Genomic DNA, 20,421 nt, shown 5'->3' with positions numbered 1-20,421 from the left:
TACCTATGTGATTTTAGTTAATTTATATCTATATAAGTCAAAGATTGATAGTCTGACTTGTGATCAACGCCCTACCCTAACTGCTTTACCTAGAAGGTTGAAAAATTGCATGGACATTGCTCTTAAGTAGCAGGTATGCACTAAGAATGATTTATCCAATTTTCAGCCATCTTGAAAAGTGGCAGCCAGAAATGTTTAAAAAACCTTCCTTTTGATTCAAAAGCAAACGTTTTTCAAAAGTTTTGAAAAACGTTTGCTTCTATTTTCAACAGATTTTTTAAAAAAAAAACTTAGTATACCGATTTCCGATATTCTATAGACAGGCGTTATGGCTTTTAGGGTTCTATTTGCCATCATCTTTTATAATGGCGGCCCGAACAGTTATAATAATGTCCTGCTGGAGGCTAATGATCTGACAGGTAACGCCGTATGCCTTTGCTGCTAGTCTTGTATTTATTTGAGAAAGGTGTTTCTTGGTTTCCATTTTTTTAACACAGACACAAGTCGTTTTCGAAATCGACCAACTGTTTGGCATCAGTAACTCCTTATGGTAACACTAGGAGGTTTTAGAAGTGTCCGAGAACCCTAGCCCCTTAAGAACGTCCTGTTATAGACCTTAAAATTTTAGCTTTATTAACAACCCCTTGTCAATACTAATTACACGATCGTGATGTGATCTTAAAGAGATGTACAGTGTGTTATGTCGGGGCGGGACCTAAATTAAGAATATCTTATATCATATTTAACTTAACTGGGCATGCGTGAATTTCGCAACGTTATCAATGCATAGGGAATAGTTAGTTAGAATAATCCGCCGAGTCATTCCACGCTTACCATCACTACTCCATAAAATAGAAACTCTAATACAATGGGGGTATCCTCGACATTTCTGTACCGTACGACCCTACTGAAACGCTGAGCATGCTGGGAGGACTTCGTTGCTGTAGATGGGGGTACAGACTGTAACGTTATGGGTATGGAGGTTTCAGCTTCATCACTCTCTCTCTCCTGCAAGTTATTACGAATCGTTCGTACAGTCAAGTGGTGAATGAACCCAAATGCTAAAGAGCATTTCGCCATGAAAATACAGCTTTAAAGGCCAATTTCCATCGAAAAGAGTTGTAGCGAACTGAAAACCGAGCATCGAGACTAACAATGGAGCACTGGGGTAAAAGATGGAAGGGTTCTAGCTAACTGAAAGCCGTGCAATGTGGTTCTAGCGAACTGAAGATACACAATAGGGAATTTTCTTCAGGGGAAAGCAAAAATTCGAGAGGAAATAAATTGAAAAGGATTTCTATTGTTCATCTTCAGTTCGCTAGAACCACATTGCACGGCTTTCAGTTAGCGAATACCCTTCCAACTTTAGACCCAGTGGGCTTCGAAAATCGGCACGGTCGCTAGAACCCTTTTCGCTGGAAGTCGGCCTTTGAATAAAGAGAGAAACTTGTGAATTTGCTGTTAAAAATAATAGTTTTGTAGTTTTAAAGATTAATTTTCAAACCATTGAAATTAAATAAATAAGCTCATATATTTAAATTTCGATAAAGACCACCTGGTGACTTCAAGTTGGCTCGTGCTTCGAGTACGTGTTTATCGCGTGGTCGTAAAATAAATATTCAAATATTGCACAACTCACCCTTACTAGATAAAGTTAATGATGTTATAATTGAAGGATTAGCTATACAGTATACATTTTTATCAATTTTGATGACTCAATTGCCGGATTTTAATATGTTGGATTCAAAGGTTTAATGCCAATTAGTAATGGAATAAATTTGCTTGGGTTAATTGGTAGGGCTGAACCGGGATAAGGTTTAATTATAGGCCTAATTACAAATTGTACGATACACGTATCCAATTTAATTATCTTATTTTAAAGAAATTTACCATAATTACTTTATTATAAGGGATCAAAACCTCACAAGTGGATGATGGAGTTATTAAAGGGGCGTGTCAAATGATCTGAACTCCTGATCCCTATATTACAGCGCCTAACCATTTATTAAGTTTGCTTTTCACGTTAATATCATACATTATTCATACGTTATTTATGTATATTACAACACAATTAGATACTTAGAAAAATATGGCGAAAAGATAATAACATAATAATATTGATATTTTCATTTGAAGTCGTAAACAAGATGAAACCTTTTGGAAGAGAGTAGGATAACTTAGGAGGATTTCTAGATTTAGACTTGTTCGCGACATTTTTAATGAACACCAGGTTTTTGTGGTCACAGGAGTGTTATTATGTTAGTGCACGGGTCTCTTGTCTATTGAAATTCACATTAGCTGTTCGAGATTGTTTTTTCAAAGCCGCTTGAAGCGTTCAGTGGACTAGAATAAATTATTTCGAACGGTTTTAATATTAGAAATGAAGGAATAGATGAATAGATGACTCTAGATCCGTCAAAATGGATAAATTCTTAACTCTAGTGGGGAGTTAAGCCTTTGCATGAGCCACCATGCGCCGAACCATTTTAATTTCCAAACATTTAACATTCTGGCTGATCATCTACACACAAATTTTACTGTTGCCAATCGGAGCTCGTCCATGAGGGCGGAGCTAAAAATAGCCTTTGCTAAGCTAGGAGGGCCATCAGTCAACTTCACCCCTCGATTATGGGAGCATCTAGTGGCATTTGTTTTAACTAAACCACAGCCGAGACTTGCTTTAAATTATGCATAAATCCGCTGAGCTTTACGACACCTTTTTAGGGCAATGTAATGAATGCTAACGACAAAGTGTAGGCCTTAGAAGGAGTCAAAATTGGATAAATATTACTTTACGTAATGATTTATCGCATTTTTTATGATACTCCTGATGGCTTTGGTTTGAGAGAGAACCAATACTATGTGATAATGGAGGTCGCCCATTTCCGCATAGTTTTATTTTTTATACCTTAAAAATCCGCATTATTTATCATTTCCGCACCGTTTGCAAATAAAACATTTTTATTTTCTTGTTGATCACATTTTAAAAACCCTGAAACTTATGCTGCTGGACCATTGGACGGAATATAGCCAAAATGTGAGGTTTTATGATCATAAAAATCGATGCTATTTAACGATAGATTTATTTTCAATGCAGTTTTTACAAACGGAATTAAAAATGCATCTTTTACTTTTATTTTTAACAACAACATACTTGTTTTGATGTTTACGTCTATGAATACACTTTTAATATCGATAGTGATATTGCGATGGTCAAATCACAAGTTTAATAGCAAGCCTCTGTTGTAGCATAGCCTAACCTAACACTAACCCTAACGTAACGAACCCCGGCCTACCCTAACCCTAACCTAACGAACCCCTACCCAAACCAAACCAAGAAGCGATATCTAGTTTACTAGGGGGAATGTATAAGATGCCTAATTATTCGCGCGCCATAGTCCCAGCTCCCCTTTCAAAATACAAGGGGGCCGGGCTATTTCCCCTCTCCTACATACATAATTTTCGTCATTCGCGTCGCGCTGACGTGAGTATTCAAGAACCAGTGAGATGCTGGTTGTAATTTAGAGGCGGGGATTAACTCCGGACCTGCGTTTGGACTGGAGATAAAGCTAGAAATGTGACGAATTTATACCTTCTCCCTAGTAAACTAGATATTGCTTCTTGCCAAACCAAACCTAACCCTAAATCTTTGCGGAAATGGGTTATGGTAAAAATTGGCGAACTAAAATTTCGATGTACGCAATTGGGCCATAAAAATTGTGCGGAATTGGGCTATGATTACAAGTACTAGAACAGTATTCTGACCTTGCGATATTACTTTAAAGTATCTAAGCCGTAATAATGTATAATACCGAGTCTGTAATTAAAAAACTAAGAGTTTTCTAGGAATTTTAAACATCCCTCAATCTAAAGATTAAAAGTAAAGTGTTATGCAATAAAAATCTGCTAGAAAGTATGAGTTGTCAGACACACGTGCGGTTTCAAATTACACTGTCAAATTATTCCTCATAAAATAAATGTATTGCCTGTCAAGGGTATACTTAACCAAACGCATTAAAATCATCAATTTTGTTTTAAAGTTTCATTATGACGTAGAATGTTTAAGATAAATCTTCATGGCCGATGCCGAAACCGAGGAAATATTTTGAAAAAGAGTTTATTTATATGACCCTTAATTCATGTAAAATAACAACAACATGTTACATGCTTGACATTTCCCATTCGAATGAAAATGGAATTGAAGTCTCTACTAACTTGGTGTTTAAATCAATTGGCTCTACTACTTATTGTAATTTCGCATCACACGACGGGGCTTAAAGAAAGAATTTCAAAGTTCAGTCATTGTAGGCCTAAACATAACAGGGACTTTCCGAGAACATATTCCAGTCTTACCATAAGTTTATAAGATATGTTCCATAAGTATGACATTAACTATACTTCGTAATGCTAGAGAGTTACAGCTCGAGCTAGTTCGAGAACGGCAAGTGAGAACTTACTGCACTCGGTTTTGCAGTCCATCTTCCTATTTAGTCTGTACTAAGCCTTTGACAGCGCCTCGCCAGGCGTTGCTTTTTGAGAATATATGACGTTTCACCTACGTCACTTCATGACAAGCTCTCAGTAACCAGTGGCTATGGTCTTACTAATAAACACTTTTCTAAAAGGGGTCCCAATTCGTGGGCTTGATAAAGGGTTAAGATGAAAAATCCGGTATGTATATCCAAAGACGTTAGATAGGGCTTCAAAGTTACCAGTCCATCAAAGTCCTTTTAAAGCCAAATCTAAGGTCTTTGTTGTCCACATACCGGACTTCAAGGTGGTCATACACCAAACTCTATATTACCACCAACTTTTCAATTGAAACGAATCTATTACAGCATCAAAACTAATTTTAAAGCGAATCTATCACAGCATCAAAACTAATTTTAAAGCGAATCTATTACAGCATCAAAACTAATTTTAAAGCGAATCTATTACAGCATCAAAACTAATTTTAAAGCGAATCTATTACAGCATCAAAACTAATTTTAAAGCGAATCTATTACAGCATCAAAACTAATTTTAAAGCGAATCTATTACAGCATCAAAACTAATTTTAAAGGGCGACTTCCATCGAAAAGGGTTCAAGCGAACTGAAAACCGAGCATCGAGACTAACAATGGAGCTACCGTGCCGATTTTCGAATCCCAGCTGGGGTAAAAGATGGAAGGGTTCTAGCTAACTGAAAGCTGTGCAATGTGGTTCTAGCAAACTGAAGATACACAATAGAAAATTTCCTTCAGGGGAAAGCAAAAATTCGAGAGGAAATAAATTTAAAAGGATTTCATTTGTTCATCTTCAGTTCGTTAGAACCACATTGCACGATTTTCAGTTAGCTAGAACCCTTCCAACTTTTGACCCAGCGGGGCTTCGAAAATCGGCATGGTCGCTTCATTGTTGGTTTCGCTAGAACCCTTTTCGCTGGAAGTCGGCCTTTAAAATGCGCCAAAGAATATACTTTTTAAGATCTGTTTAACCTTAAAAATGTCGTCTGTATTATTTTAAGTATTCCTTTTAAATTAAAAAGTATCTTTTTACTAACCAGCATTAACTCCTTTATATTATGAAGTATAATAATTACAATATTCAGGTAATTTGCTTAAACGAATCCGATTTCCGTTCGTGGCTCTTGACAATAGGCGAGTGGGAGATGAGTATATACTTTTCTCTATATAGTTTATAGTGGCACTGAATGTCTTCAAGCACCTTCTGTCCCGGAGGCAAAGCGTGCTTCTTATGTAAATATACTCGGGCGCCTTTCTCGTTACAACGTCCTTCTTATTAATATTGATGAGTTTGAAGAAAAAGAGAGACCCCTAACGTAATTCCTCTATCCTACAATGGGGTGGTGTCAATGAGACGTAAATAATCAGAGCGTAGAACCGATTCTAAGGTATAGGCTTCCGGCAATCGTCTTGATGACAATTATATTAAATTATAGAAAACTCGTTAATCATTAAACGTTTATACCGAAGGAAGTTAGTCTGACAGTCGACAAAGTAATAAATACTTCTTCAATGTCATCCTTCGTATTTTGTCTATGATTTCATTGGTTGAAGGTTGAAACATAATTTGAGAAAGAAAACTGACTAAAATACAAAAATAATTTGATAGGCACTGGGATAGTAAAGCCAATTTATAAAACTTTTTTATTTATTCCACGAGTATTATAACAACGACCTCTATGAGTGACGGATGTCATCCTTCTTATAGACCATTTTGGAAATTACATACAGTAAAAACCAACACCCAGGGGCGAGGCCACCATTGGGGTATTCTGCCTCGCGCCAAGAAATAACGCCACGCGGAGCCCCGGATCACTACACACGGGAGACTAGCCAACTCTCGCTACCACTAGCGGTTCTTCTTGCAGATAGCCCAATAGCGGTCTCGTCTATGTGTTTTGGCTTCTCTGTATGTAACTTCCGAAATAGTCTATTTTGTCCATTATTTCATCGGTCGTAGGTTGACACATAATTTTATAAAGAAAACTCTTGCAGCCGTATACAGAGTGGAAGCAAATTTCCTCACGCACGCGCATCCTTTATCCATGGTCAAACATTTAAAAAGTTATATCGTTTAAAAATCATTTAGGCTACATTTGAATTTGTCGTCGTAGTATTGTAATTTAAAACATCTTAATTAGGTCTTAAATGTTTACTGCAAAACAAATAGGTAAATTTGTTTATAAGAAGGAGATTGCCTCGAACAAATGACCAGGGTAAAGTCAATTTCATTACTGAAATTATGCCATAGAAAAAGACGAGGGTTAGATGCCAAAACAATTGCGGGCTAAGGCATTCGAATTAAAAGTCGCTCGTGATTATAATTTTAAACAATCATAACCTTTCGTCTGCTGATATGCAATCGTCGATTGGAAAATGAAATGGCTAGACAGGCATCAAAATGATTAGTCAGAATTCTACTTCCCCTCGACTGTACTGAAAGAGCATGACGTTTTTATCGAAGTTCCTTCCTGTAATACTTTAAGCTAAGATGTTGTTAGGTCCATATATATTTCAGGAAATTGTTTAGCTTGCATATTATCGTACCTCCGGAAGCGAGTATAATATTGCTTTCCTATATAAGCATATTTGTTAGTTTTAGTTTCAGTTTTAACACGATCAACTGAATTTCTCATCTCGTCGACAAAGATATTAAGTTCTTTAAACGAAGAAGTTTTCAAGGGTATTTTATCTCGGTTTGACTTTAGAATGTGGAAAATACACACTGTGTTTCTCGCTTCTTGTATGATAGGTTCGTATGGTTTAGTTGGATTTTGCATAGTTTATAATTAACACTAGCAGAGCTAACCACCTTGGGTGGTCTGCGTCATCTAGCTTTTAGGCTGGGGTGCCCTACCAGTGGCATTCAATTTAAACCGGTTTCTCCTTTCCATCAAAACTTGCAGAGGTTAACGGTAATAGTTAGTATAGAGCGCTGTAGGTTAGCTGTGGCATAGGGGCTAGCCACCACCCCTCTATGCATTGTAAAGGGACCCACCTGTAAACAAGCCACAAGCTTAGTGTGGAAATCCCTTCATAGACAAGGCTCAGATTATTATTATTATTAAAACAGCTCGGCGGCGGACAGCTAATAGCGAATAGACCCTTTAGACGTAGAAAGGCAACCCTCAGTATTGGGACATACAAGGGGTTTCAATTCCCCCTCTGTCTCTGCACACTCTCGGGATGTGCACTGCTCGAGAGTGCTCTGAAAAGTATTTGTGTTCCATTGGATGCTCTAGATTATCTCTCCCTCGGATTTCACGCCATCCAGTGGTAACGCGCTCGGAACTGATCTGTTTTAAAAGACAGACAGATCAGTCCCGATCGCTAGGTAAATCAGCGTAGACATTTTTCTTCAAGATCGAACTGATCGCTTTTTCGAATTTGACGAATTAGAGCAATCCGCGAGTGATCTCAGAGCAGCCAAATAGAATTCGCTATTAGCTACGGTTCTTAAAGTAACAGGCGGCTCCATTATCACCCCTTGCATGCTGACTAATCTTCTGGAAACGAATTTTACCTTGCCAAAGGCAGGAACCAATCAGAACTAATGCACTAGGTCCCATTGCTTCCTGCCTTCGGCTTAACTAGCCTTTTCCAAGCTGAATAAATGAATGAATGAATGCTTTATTCGCTCTCTTTACAAAGCGAAGCAAGCTTAATACTACATCAACATGTGTTAAATAAAAAGAAAAGGTAAAATTAGAAATGAAAAAGTTAAGTACTAGATACACTATGATATTTACAATGAAGATAGTTCAGCATGAACATGAATAAATAGCGCAGGGAGAGACGTAGAGGGTGTGTTATTTAAATTAACTGTAGAATTTTGAGGATTTTCAACTTTTTAAGAGGTTGGTCTGTCGTTGCATCTCATAAAACGAAGGCGACTCCATTGGGCCAAGAGGTACTTTGTAGAAGGTAAGTGTGATGGATTTGGAGTAAACCCGAGTAACTCGCTCAGAGGAAGCTCTTTATGCCATGAGCAACGAAAGGGTTCAACTTGAGGACACACTTGTAATACGTGAGCCACTGTGTAGTACAAAAGCCATTTTTAAGGGGCATCAACGGAGCCGCCCTTTGCTTTAAAGTTGTTTGTGCTGTATTATAGTTAAATAGAATTACTTCTTATTTAAAAAATAAGAGTGCAATAAAAACAAATGTTACTTAAATTACTTTGTCCCCTTCACATTTTTCTAAAATAATAAATATAATGTTTTGAAATTACTTCCTATTTCAGTTGGAGTTTGCGAATTATATTGTGGCAGTAGCCAACTTAAATGTGCTAGTCCCGCCTACTGCCAAAGGTTTTCAGAGATTTGCGATAACGGCCATGTCCGTTGCCGCGATAGTGGATATAATTGTCAAAGTAAACATATGTGCCACTAAGTATATTATCAGAAGGGAATAAGGGAGAAGGGAGACATTAGAGCCTGCTATGGTAACGAGAGTCCGACCAACCTCAAGAAAACCGCGAAAACTTTGCGCAAGTACACAGCTTTTAACCAATTTACTGCAAATATAGTTCTTTAAGTTCTCCGCGGTATCAGCCTCAGGCGGCCTATTTGTCTGCTAGATTTTCATTCTACAAAGGCTTAGGGCTGTCGATGTTTCGTTCTTGTGTAATTATAACCTCAAGTATGTATTTTATTGAAAATAATTTTTCTTTTTTAATATTAATTCAGAATAATTAGTTTCCATCTATTTATTACCTTCAAATTATCTGATTTTGGTATGTTCTCAATTCCCGTGCATCTAAATTAGTTGCACAGCTTGATTTCGTTTATCAACATGTTTATCTCCTTCAACGTAAAGTTGTAAACAAAACTACTTTTTATACGTCAACCGAGACGTCACCTTCTTATCTGACGTCACGGCTACGACAGAAGTTAGATAGCCAATCAGTGAAGGGTAGTTGACTTGAGGTTGGTAAGACTGTTGTTACGAGTATAAAGCATTATGGAGATATAAAGTGTGTCCCTTCTCTCTTATTCCCTTCTGATATTATTAAATTACTTCTGTTCAGAAAAGCGGAGTTACTTCCTATGTTCAAAAATTAAAGCGTGACGCCCTTTCTCTTTTTCTTTATATTTCACGACGTTAGTAATCAGTGAAATCTAGCCTAACCAAATTAAATAAAACTAAACAACTCCTTAACATTTAATACTTGAAGCACCTATAGCTTCTATAGACTGAGGACTAGTATCTCTCCCTGCAGCTTTTACTACGACTCAACCAAAATTGGTCTTAAATTAAACGAGTAACTACCGCCGTGAAACCCGTCCTTTAATGTATACTCTTATACAGGGTGTTTCTGAAAAGTCCATCACAAATTAAGGGGCGTGTTTATGGGACCTAACTGAGCGGAAAGTACCAAAGAACATGGGGTGTACAACATTTTGTTACGGAGATATGGCCTTCCAAACATTCGCCCCTAAAACAAGGAAATATCCAAAAATGAGGAGTAACACTTAAGACCGACTAACCAGCTTGTTTAAAATTACTAGACAATTTCAATAGCCTTTAATCGAACAATTGATTTCTACCTTTACTAATCAGAAGCGTATAAATGAGTAGAAGTATGCCTACGGTGGTAATGTAAAATTAATCCCAAGTGACATGATGTTTCAAGATCTTGGAAACAAACAACACGCCCCTTAATTGGAGATGGGTTTTTCAAATACATTCGAGATGTCCTTTTAGGTTTTCTCAAGGTCATACCTAACGTACAAGAGTGTTGTCCGTGATGATGAAGATTTGCGTAGCTTTTTACGGTTTGAGATAACAGGAACAAGCCAGGGATCTTCCAACATGTCCAAGTATCATTCGAAAGACTGCCTCGTTTTTGTAATGCCGCCCGTGGACATTTGGACTAATTCCTGAAAATAACGTTGTTTACGCTGTGCTAATAAAAGTCCCTTCAATCAGAACCATTTTACTTGGTGCTGGGAAGATCTTGAAACATCATGTCACTTGGGATTAATTTTACATTACCACCGTAGGCATACTTCTACTCATTTATACGCTTCTGATTAGTAAAGGTAGAAATCAATTGTTCGATTAAAGGCTATTGAAATTGTCTAGTAATTTTAAACAAGCTGGTTAGTCGGTCTTAAGTGTTACTCCTCATTTTTGGATATTTCCTTGTTTTAGGGGCGAATGTTTGGAAGGCCATATCTCCGTAACAAAATGTTGTACACCCCATGTTCTTTGGTACTTTCCGCTCAGTTTGGTCCCATAAACACGCCCCTTAATTTGTGATGGACTTTTCAGAAACACCCTGTATAGTATGTGGCACGAGAATTGAATAGATAGATGAGAACCGAGAGATGCTCTTCGCTCATTGTTTTAAAATACTGTTAGATACTAGGCACGGAGGATATCGTTATAAAAAAGGAGACAGAGACAGAACCCTTCGAAACCTAGGCTTGAGATATGATGAAAATAACTACGCATTTAAGTGCCTCAAACCAGGATTCAATTACACGGGAACTGTACCATACTGCGAAGGTTTTTCAAGAAATACATAATAATTTATGGAAGTCGTTGCACTGTAAAACTGTTTTATTATTTGTAGACATAGACGAATGCGAGGGCTCGAAAAGTCCATGTAGTGATTTTTGCATGAATACAGAGGGTTCGTTTCACTGCCTTTGCCAAACAGGATATAAAGTTCAAAATATTTTCAACTGCACTGGTAAATATAACTGGATTTATCCACGAAATTCATCTCTTCTCTGATACACATTCAAATATTAACCACACGTACTTTATCTCTAGATATAAACGAATGTGAAGAATCAAGTCCATGTGATCAAATTTGCACCAATTTAGACGGTTCTTATGAATGTTCCTGTCACAGTGGCTATACACTTTCTGAAGATCAAAAAAGATGTAACGGTAAAAAACTGTTTGCAAATAGACGGTAAATCAAACGAAACCTAACGTAATCTATACCAACCAAATTTGAGGCCCCTTACACAACAGTCACTTGAAAATAAAAAGTTTATTTGCCATGGCTATTTAGTAATTACTAACTTAACTTCAGACATTGACGAATGCAGTAATTCTACTTTGAACACTTGTGAACAAATTTGCTTGAACTCTCAAGGTTCATACTCTTGTTCTTGCTATAGTGGCTATCAACTTGCCATAAACAACTCCACATGCAACGGTAAAACACATCATGTCTTTTAACATAAGTTTATAAGATATGTTCCATAAGTTTAACACTACCTATACTTCGCTATGCTAGACACTTACTGAGAGCTATAGTTCGAGAACGAAAAGCGAAAATTAACTACACTCGGTTTGGCAGTCCATCTTAATATTTAGTCTGCACTAATCCTTTGACAGCGCCTCACCAGGCGTCGCTTTACTAGAATCTACGACGTTTCATCTACGTCACTTCATGACAAGCTCTCAGTAACCAGTGATAAACTTATAGAACATATATGAAGGATATCGCAAAGCTTTGTAAAATAATATAACGAATTTTTAGATATTGACGAATGTGTGCAAATTCCTCGTGTTTGTAGTCAAACATGCAAAAACCATGTTGGGAATTACTCTTGCGAATGTGTATCTGGATATATTTCAAAGAATGAACCGGCACCGAGTTGCGAAGTTGAAAGTATGTTTAAAAGCTATATGTTTACTGTTTGTACTAGTACCAGGGATAGATTTAATTTTAGAAGTAGGAATGGAGAACGGTTAATATTTACTTCAGTCCGACCAGAAGTGAGATGAGACCAGAAGTACTGAGCTAACCAAATTCTTCACTCGGCGAAAGTGAATATTGTTGATAACACAAGAACGGTTGGCCCTCTAGTAGCGGTTTCTGAATTTTCCCTCCAAAACGTGAGACGCTCGCCGTGGTAGACGGCCGAACTAGATTCAAGGAGCCGCGTCCGTGTTCGGCCGCTTTAGGTTGAGGGAAAGGGGATGGGAAATGTTTTTGGAACTCGACCAATTTTTTCTCTGTAGTGCATGCGCGTGGGAAGCGGCATAAAATCCTCAAATTTGTTCACAAGTGCCAGGATCTACTATCAATGCTAGAGCCCTTCACTTCTAGTCTCATCTCACTTCTGGTCCGACTCATAGCCCAGTATAGAGCCCCTCCCTCCAACACCTAACGAAAAGTTTAAATTATCTTATTGGCTCACTTAAACTACGTTTGGATGACGTTGCTGACGGGGACGGCGAAAAATACGTAATTCCTTTTTACCTCTGTCACTATGACCCGCCTCTTATTTTATACCCCCCGTCCCGGGGAAGGGCGTGCGGGACTTTGACGCGACCACATTACTCTGTTCTCCATTCCTACTTCTAAAATTAAATCTATCCCTGGTTATAGTCAACGACATACAAAGGTGTAATTCGTAAGTTGTGCACTAAAATATTACTTTTAATCTACTAAGAGAACAAAAAAATCTTCTTCCGGATTCATAAAGGTTATATTTTCGTTGTCTACTTTCAGAAGGGAACTCGAAAATTGTCTATCTGACAGAAAATAATGATATTTTCGTGAGAGTTATGATCAGCGAAAGCAAATATTATTTAACAAGGCGACCTAAAACCGTTATAAAAACAATTTTATTTGATCCACTAAAACATGAAATATTAGTTCTGGAAACTTATCCTACTGGTGGAAAACTGTTAAGCATTCCCTTGTCGAACGAGACACCACCGAAGGTTCTATTGAAGCTAACAGGGAATCCCGAAGATATGGCTTTAGATTACGCTAATCGGAAAGTTTACATCACTGATTCCGAACAATCATCGGTTATAGTTTACAATATGTTCTTAACCAATGAAAAAACGCTATTAAAAATTGTCACCGATTTTCCGTCTAGTATTGTCATTGACGCTCAAAATAGGTATGTTTGTACAATCGTTTTGAATTTTCTTTTTTAATTGTAGCAAATAATAGTCACGCCTATACCAGGGATAGATTTAATTTTAGAAGTAGGAATGGAGAACTGAGTAGTCTGGGTGCGCGTCAAAGTCCCGGACCCCCTTCCTCGGGAAGAGGGTATACCCTCTTCCCGAGGAAGGGGTATGAAAGAAGAGGCGGGTCGTAGCGACAAAGGTAAAAAGGAATTACGTGTTTCTCGCCGTCCTCGTCAGGAACGTCATCAAAACTTAGTTTAAGTGAGCCAATAAGATAATTAAAAGGAGGGGCTCTATACTGGGCTATGAGTCGGACTGAAGTAATTACTACCCGTTCTCCATTCCTACTTCTAAAATTAAATCTATCCCTGCCTATACCTTATGACGACATGTTTAAAATGCCTTTCTTAAATCCTCCTTACCATGGTAGAATAAGTCATGGATGAAAAAAAACTAACAGGGATAAATCAAACTCGTAGACTTTACATTACTAAGAGGGAAACACGTTTGTTACCAACAAGGCTGCCAGATTTGATTTCGATTTTATTTTTTTAGCTCATTTACCGATTCAAATTCGGAAGTAGATTTATAGAAATTTTGCCATCTCGTGGTAACCTCGGGAACTTTAATTTAAAAATGTCTATTCCAACTTTAGACGTTTGAGAATCTTCGTATGATTTGTTAGGGTTGGTAACTTGCATACGTTATATTCAACGTTTTAAAGCTAAAGTTTCGAAACTTTTCGAGTCATTTAAAGTCTTCAACTAAATATTATAAGTTTTTTTTTAATTTCAACAGAAAAATAGCTCTGCGAATAATAGTAGACTTGAAAACTACACTAAGCCTTGACTAGGTATCAGCGGAATCCCGATTCCCGAGCCGCCGGCGGCTAAGCTCCCCGTAGCCGCGGGAATAGAAAACATTCCTCGTAAAAAACAGATACACGGCGTCTTAAATAGGGGTAGCAAAAGCTACCCAGATTGATAAGATCTTCGTGCCTTACTCCCAAATAATCTTTCGTATTGTGAATAGTTTTAACTAAAGAATATTTCAGACACTATACTCAATATACATTAAGATCAGTATGAAGTCTTATCTAAGAGAGCTACCGCTCTCTCAGAATATTTATAGTAGTTCCCTAATTCCAACAGAAAAATAGCTCTGCGAATTATAGTAGACTCGACGAAAACTACACTAAGCCTTAGCTAGGTATCAGCGGTATCCCGATTCCCGAGCCGCCGGCGGCTGAGCTCGCCGTAACCGCGAGAACAGCAAACATTCCCGGTTACGATTACGTGGGTACAAAAAGCAGACGAAACAACAACCGACTTGACCCCGTGATTGAATCGGTAAATTGAATGTTTCCGGTTCTTATAATTTCGGCCGCGAGGGTGCGTTTCGAACAAACATTTTACCGCCGTGATTTATCCCTGTTAGTTTTTTTTCATCCATGAATAAGTTCAGTTCGTGAATATACTTTAATAACGTAACTCTAATAACTTCAAGGGTGAATCATAAGTTTATAAGATATGTTCTATAAGTATGACATTAACTTTACTTCGAAATGCTAGAGACTTACAGCTCGAGCTAGTTCGAGAACGACAAGCGAGAACTGACTGCACTCGGTTTTGCAGTACATCTTCCCATTTAGTCTGTACTAAGCCCTGGACAGCACCTCACCAGGGGTCGCTTTACGGGAATCTATGACGTTTCACCTAAGTCACTTCATGACAAGTTCTGAGTAACCAGTGACAAAATTATGGAACGTATCTTATGAACTTATGGTGAATGAAATGTCCTGACAACCATGTTATTTGTTTTATAATGTTAAAACAAGATCAATTTTCAGTAAAAAATCTCCATACAGTTGACCTTAAACACAATATTTGTGAAATTTATACATATATTTGTTACAGATATTTCTACTACGCTAATTTGGGGGAACGTTACAAAGGAATATATAAATCCAGAATGGACGGTAAAGATTGCGGACCATTCATAACGTCAGAAATATCGCGTCCGACAGATTTGTTTCTTGATGAAACGTCGTCAGTTCTGTACTGGGCTGATTCCAGTCTCAGCCTTATAGAGATGGCGTCACTTGATGGAAAAACAAGACGAGTTTTTTTGTCTGCATCAAAAAATCATCTTTTTAAAGGTATTGATTGCTTATAATTAATTAATATATTAGTTAACTTAGGCATATTAGCAAACACGAAAGGTACTTAGGGTATGTTATCGATTGGGCGTATTATCAAAACAGCATTGTCCAAAACGGCTTTTTCATAAACGCGTTTGCCATTATAGCCATTTCTCGTTTTAGCGCATTTTGATTACAGCGTTTATATCTTGAGCGTACGAAAGTACGCCTTTTCCAAAATATTGTTGTTTATCTTCATTAACTTCCCAAAAAATTATATTTTATATTTACTTCCGATATAGCACTACTCCTTTTTGCATAATATTGTTCTTTGTCCTATATACTTAATATAATAGAGATTTCCCTCCCTATCAATCACAGTTTGGGCGGAAACAGCAACCGCTGTTTTGGGAAATAGCGCCGTATTGAGAAACGCGGAAACAGCAACCGCGGTTTTGCTTGTACGCGGTTTTGCAAACCGCTGTTTTGGGAACCGCTTTATTCCAAAACGCTCTTTTGAAAACCGCTCAACTACCCGTGAACCGGTACTTAGTACATTGTACATACCAGAAGGTTTTAGACGAAACTTTAGGGATTCCATTCTTCCTGTCTTTAGTGTGTAAGAATGAAATATCGCGATATGGACGGATATAATATTAAACCATGGATGAAAAAAAACTAACAGGGATAAATCACGGCGGTAAAATGTTTGTTCGAAACGCACCCTCGCGGCCGAAATTATAAGAACCGGAAACATTCAATTTACCGATTCAATCACGGGGTCAAGTCGGTTGTTGTTTCGTCTGCTTTTTGTACCCACGTAATCGTAACCGGGAATGTTTGCTGTTCTCGCGGTTACGGCGAGCTCAGCCGCCGGCGGCTCGGGAATCGGGATACCGCTGATACCTAGCTAAGGCTTAGTGTAGTTTTCGTCGAGTCTACTATAATTCGCAGAGCTATTTTTCTGTTGGAATTAGGGAACTACTATAAATATTCTGAGAGAGCGGTAGCTCTCTTAGATAAGACTTCATACTGATCTTAATGTATATTGAGTATAGTGTCTGAAATATTCTTTAGTTAAAACTATTCACAATACGAAAGATTATTTGGGAGTAAGGCACGAAGATCTTATCAATCTGGGTAGCTTTTGCTACCCCTATTTAAGACGCCGTGTATCTGTTTTTTACGAGGAATGTTTTCTATTCCCGCGGCTACGGGGAGCTTAGCCGCCGGCGGCTCGGGAATCGGGATTCCGCTGATACCTAGTCAAGGCTTAGTGTAGTTTTCAAGTCTACTATTATTCGCAGAGCTATTTTTCTGTTGAAATTAAAAAAAAACTTATAATATTTAGTTGAAGACTTTAAATGACTCGAAAAGTTTCGAAACTTTAGCTTTAAAACGTTGAATATAACGTATGCAAGTTACCAACCCTAACAAATCATACGAAGATTCTCAAACGTCTAAAGTTGGAATAGACATTTTTAAATTAAAGTTCCCGAGGTTACCACGAGATGGCAAAATTTCTATAAATCTACTTCCGAATTTGAATCGGTAAATGAGCTAAAAAAATAAAATCGAAATCAAATCTGGCAGCCTTGTTGGTAACAAACGTGTTTCCCTCTTAGTAATGTAAAGTCTACGAGTTTGATTTATCCCTGTTAGTTTTTTTTCATCCATGATTAAACCGTGTTGATTTCAATAAATTTATTATATAAGTTTCTCTCATATCTACGGCGTGTTTCTGATAAGTATGTCGCAAATTAAACTGTGTGTTCGTTGGGTCATACTGAGTGAAAAGTATTAAAGAACATGAGGTCTAAAATATTTAGTTTCGGAGATATGAGCTTCCAAACATTGGCCCCTAAAACAAGGAAATGTGGAGTAATAAATATCAGCCTGCCCATCTTGTTTAGACGGTTAATGAGCCTTTATTTAGCAGAATTTTCTTTTAAAGGTAAAAGTGTGCCTTAGCTGGTAATGTAAAAGTAGTTCAAAGTGTAATAGCACATGGGTTTCCACTTAATGTTTCTTTCATTCACACTGCACCAAGTTTACATCCTTATTTAGAGGTATTGTTCAAAATGTCCACTTTGAACTACTTTTACATTACACACTTCTACCTTTAAAGGTACACACTTCTGCAAGATAAAGTCTCATTAACTTTCATAGATCGGAGGCTATTGAAATTGTCCAAACAAGCTGGGCAGGATGATATGTCTTACTCCTCATGTGTGCAAATTTCCTTGTTTTTGTAGCCAATGTATAGGGGCCGTGCCTTCGAAACGAAATATTTTAGACCCCATGTTCCTTGGCACTTTTCACTCACTATGAGCCAAAGAACATACCCCTTAATTTATGGAAGACTACAAATTTCCAGTGGTGTATACGTCCATAAAAAAAGTTAATTTGAGACCGTTATTTTTAGTTGTTTAACTTCCTTTTCACAATACCAATATTCTTATTGCAATTCAACAAAATGTTGCAATTTAACATAATTTTTATACATATTTCATAGAACCACTGTCAATTTACGTTTTTGAAGACCTGATTTTTTGGACTCAAGCTAACTCATCTGCTGTATATTCTGCAAATAAAAGGAACTACAATGAATCAACCGTGGTTCAGATAGAGAGCTCCTTCATTTTGAAAGTCATAGTAGGTAGCTCGTACGCTGTAAATTACACCTCAGGTAAAATTATAAGTCTTTCATTGGTCAACAATATATTTCACACTCTTAACCACAAATTTACACTCAAGTAAATAACTCTTGCGATGGAAACGAATGTGATCAGATGTGTCTTTTGGGGCCGAATAATATATCATCATGCGCGTGCTTTGAAGGCTTCAAAATGGATGTAAATAGTACTATTTGTACTGATAAGTATGATAAATAATAGCTAAATTCGGATTGTCAGGAAAAAATAGAAGCGACGTAGGAAATATTTCTTTTTCCATCTCGCTTCGTGGGCTTGAATTAAATGAAGAGTAGCACCACAATTCTTGCATGTCTTCTGTATATTTTTCCGCTGTAACCTTTAAGCAAAATATCAGTTTATACAAGAAGCGATATCTAGTTTATTGGGGAGAAGGTATAAGATGCCTAAGTATTCGCGCGCCATAGTCCCAGTCCCCATTTCAAAATACAAGGGGGGACGTAAAAGAAGGCCGGGCTATTTCGCCTCTTCTCAGTCGGAAAATACTTAATTTTCGTCATTCGTGTCGCGCTGCGGTGGCGGTAGACGGCCGAACTAGGTTCAAGCACCCGCGTCCGTGTTCCGCGGCTTAAAGTTGTGGGGAAGGGGGTAGGAAAGTTTTTGGAACTCGAGCAATTTTTTTCTCTCTGGTGTAGGCGCGATAGAAGCGGCATAAAATCCCAAATTTGTTCACTATTACCAGAAGTGATATGAGACTAGAAGTGAAGGGCTCTAGCATTGGTAATAGATCCTGGCACTAGTGAACGAATTTGAGGATTTTATGCCTCTTCCATCGCGCCTACAATAGAGAGAAAAAAATTGGTCGAGTTCCAAAAACATTTCCTACCCCATTCCCCTCAACCTAAAGCGGCCGAACACCGGCGCGGCTCCTTGAATCTAGTTCGGCCGTCTACCACCGCGAGCGTCTCACGTTTTGGAGGGAAAATTCTGAAACCGCCACTAGAGGGCCAACCGTTTGTGTTTTATCAAGTCTTTTCACTAATGCCGAGTGAAGAATTTGGTTAGCTCAATACTTCTAGTCTCATACCACTTCTGCTATTACCAATGCTAGCGCTCTCTAGTCTCATCTTACTTCTGTTAATAGAAAGCTTTGTAATTCTGTAGGCTCTGCTCCACGTAACGATAATGGAACAGTATTGGAAAAGAGTGAAAATTTGGAAGCGGAGGAAAAAATTGATTACGAATCACTGAAACAAACAGCCGAAGTTAATCTTCTCAGAACTTTAGTAGAAAAAACTGAAGATCTCGTTAAACAATACGAAAAAATTACAATTGAAAAAGACTCTCAATGAAATGAAATATAAAACTATATTATTCAATCTTACAAGTAACATAAGTTAATAAGATATGTTTCATAAGTTTGTCACTGGTTATTGAGAGCTTGTCATAGATTCTCGTAAAGTGACGCCTGGTAAGGCGCTGTCAAAGGCTTAGTACAGACTAAATAGGAAGATGGAATACAAAACTAACCGGGTGTGGTCAATTCTTGTGTCGTTCTCGAAATAGCTCGAGCTGTAAGTCTCCAGCTTTACGAAGTATGGGTAGTGTCATACTTATGGAACATATCTTATAAACCTATGCTAGTAAGTTAAACCGTCAAACAACGTATCTTTGCTTTTATACATTAAACAGCGGTACTTTGATGAATCCCATTTTCAATCCATAGTTAATTATTTTTGACGCTACACTTTATAACATATTCAGCTTTACAAAAATAACTTCGTCTAATAGAGGTGTTTTTTACTAATCGAGTCTTTATTGTTCTATTACAATTTTATTTTGAAACATTTATCGCTAAGGAGCAAATACTAGACCTCTATTTAAGCCTTTGTAATTAGATGATCTGTGTTACAGACCATATTGAAATGAAAATAAATTCTTAATTAAGTTTCTAAGTCGCTATGACCCGCCTCTTCTTTCACACACCCCTCCCATCCTGGGAAAGGGGGTTCGGGACTTTGACGCGCGCCTAGATTACTCTGTTCTCCATTCCTGCTTCTAAAATTAAATCTATCCCTGACAATATATACCTAGTATGATTAAATGCACCACTTGAAAGTAATGTAGAAAGTTACTAATTGGATATTACTAACATGGCTAACAAAAAATATTATTTCATAAAATTAGAGATAAGGCACAACCTCGGCAAAAATTATTTTGATTTCAT

At 37.6% G+C, this 20,421-nt stretch overlaps 1 protein-coding gene across 1 annotated transcript; it reads left to right on the top strand.

The window, feature by feature from the left end:
* Window positions 1-7,047: 7,047 nt before the first annotated feature.
* LOC149616295 (uncharacterized) lies at window positions 7,048-20,156 on the top strand. Its single transcript, XM_089856428.1, has 12 exons — window positions 7,048-7,257; window positions 8,749-8,877; window positions 10,872-11,018; window positions 11,086-11,205; window positions 11,289-11,408; window positions 11,557-11,682; window positions 12,010-12,141; window positions 12,988-13,387; window positions 15,317-15,558; window positions 18,056-18,229; window positions 18,298-18,417; window positions 19,359-20,156. Exons 1-12 carry the CDS (start codon window positions 7,215-7,217, stop codon window positions 19,544-19,546), a joined length of 1,941 nt encoding a protein of 646 aa, XP_089712554.1. The 5' UTR covers window positions 7,048-7,214; the 3' UTR covers window positions 19,547-20,156.
* The last annotated feature ends 265 nt before the right edge of the window (window positions 20,157-20,421 follow it).

Source organism: Phalangium opilio, unplaced genomic scaffold (assembly GCF_054372755.1).
Source record: "Phalangium opilio isolate 3A_F unplaced genomic scaffold, DU_Popi_V2 ptg000217l_1, whole genome shotgun sequence".
NCBI classification, from domain to species: Eukaryota; Metazoa; Arthropoda; class Arachnida; order Opiliones; family Phalangiidae; genus Phalangium; species Phalangium opilio.
Note: the sequence above shows the minus strand (reverse complement) of the source record. Positions and strands in the feature narration are given on the sequence as shown.

Coding starts and splice junctions, on each gene's coding strand:
- LOC149616295 (XM_089856428.1), top strand. CDS start 7,215: ATGTGGAAAATACACACTGTGTTTCTCGCTTCTTGTATGATAG. Junction 8,878..10,871: donor TAGTGGATATAATTGTCAAA/GTAAACATATGT, acceptor AAATACTGTTAG/ATACTAGGCACGGAGGATAT. Junction 18,230..18,297: donor CGCTGTAAATTACACCTCAG/GTAAAATTATAA, acceptor TTTACACTCAAG/TAAATAACTCTTGCGATGGA.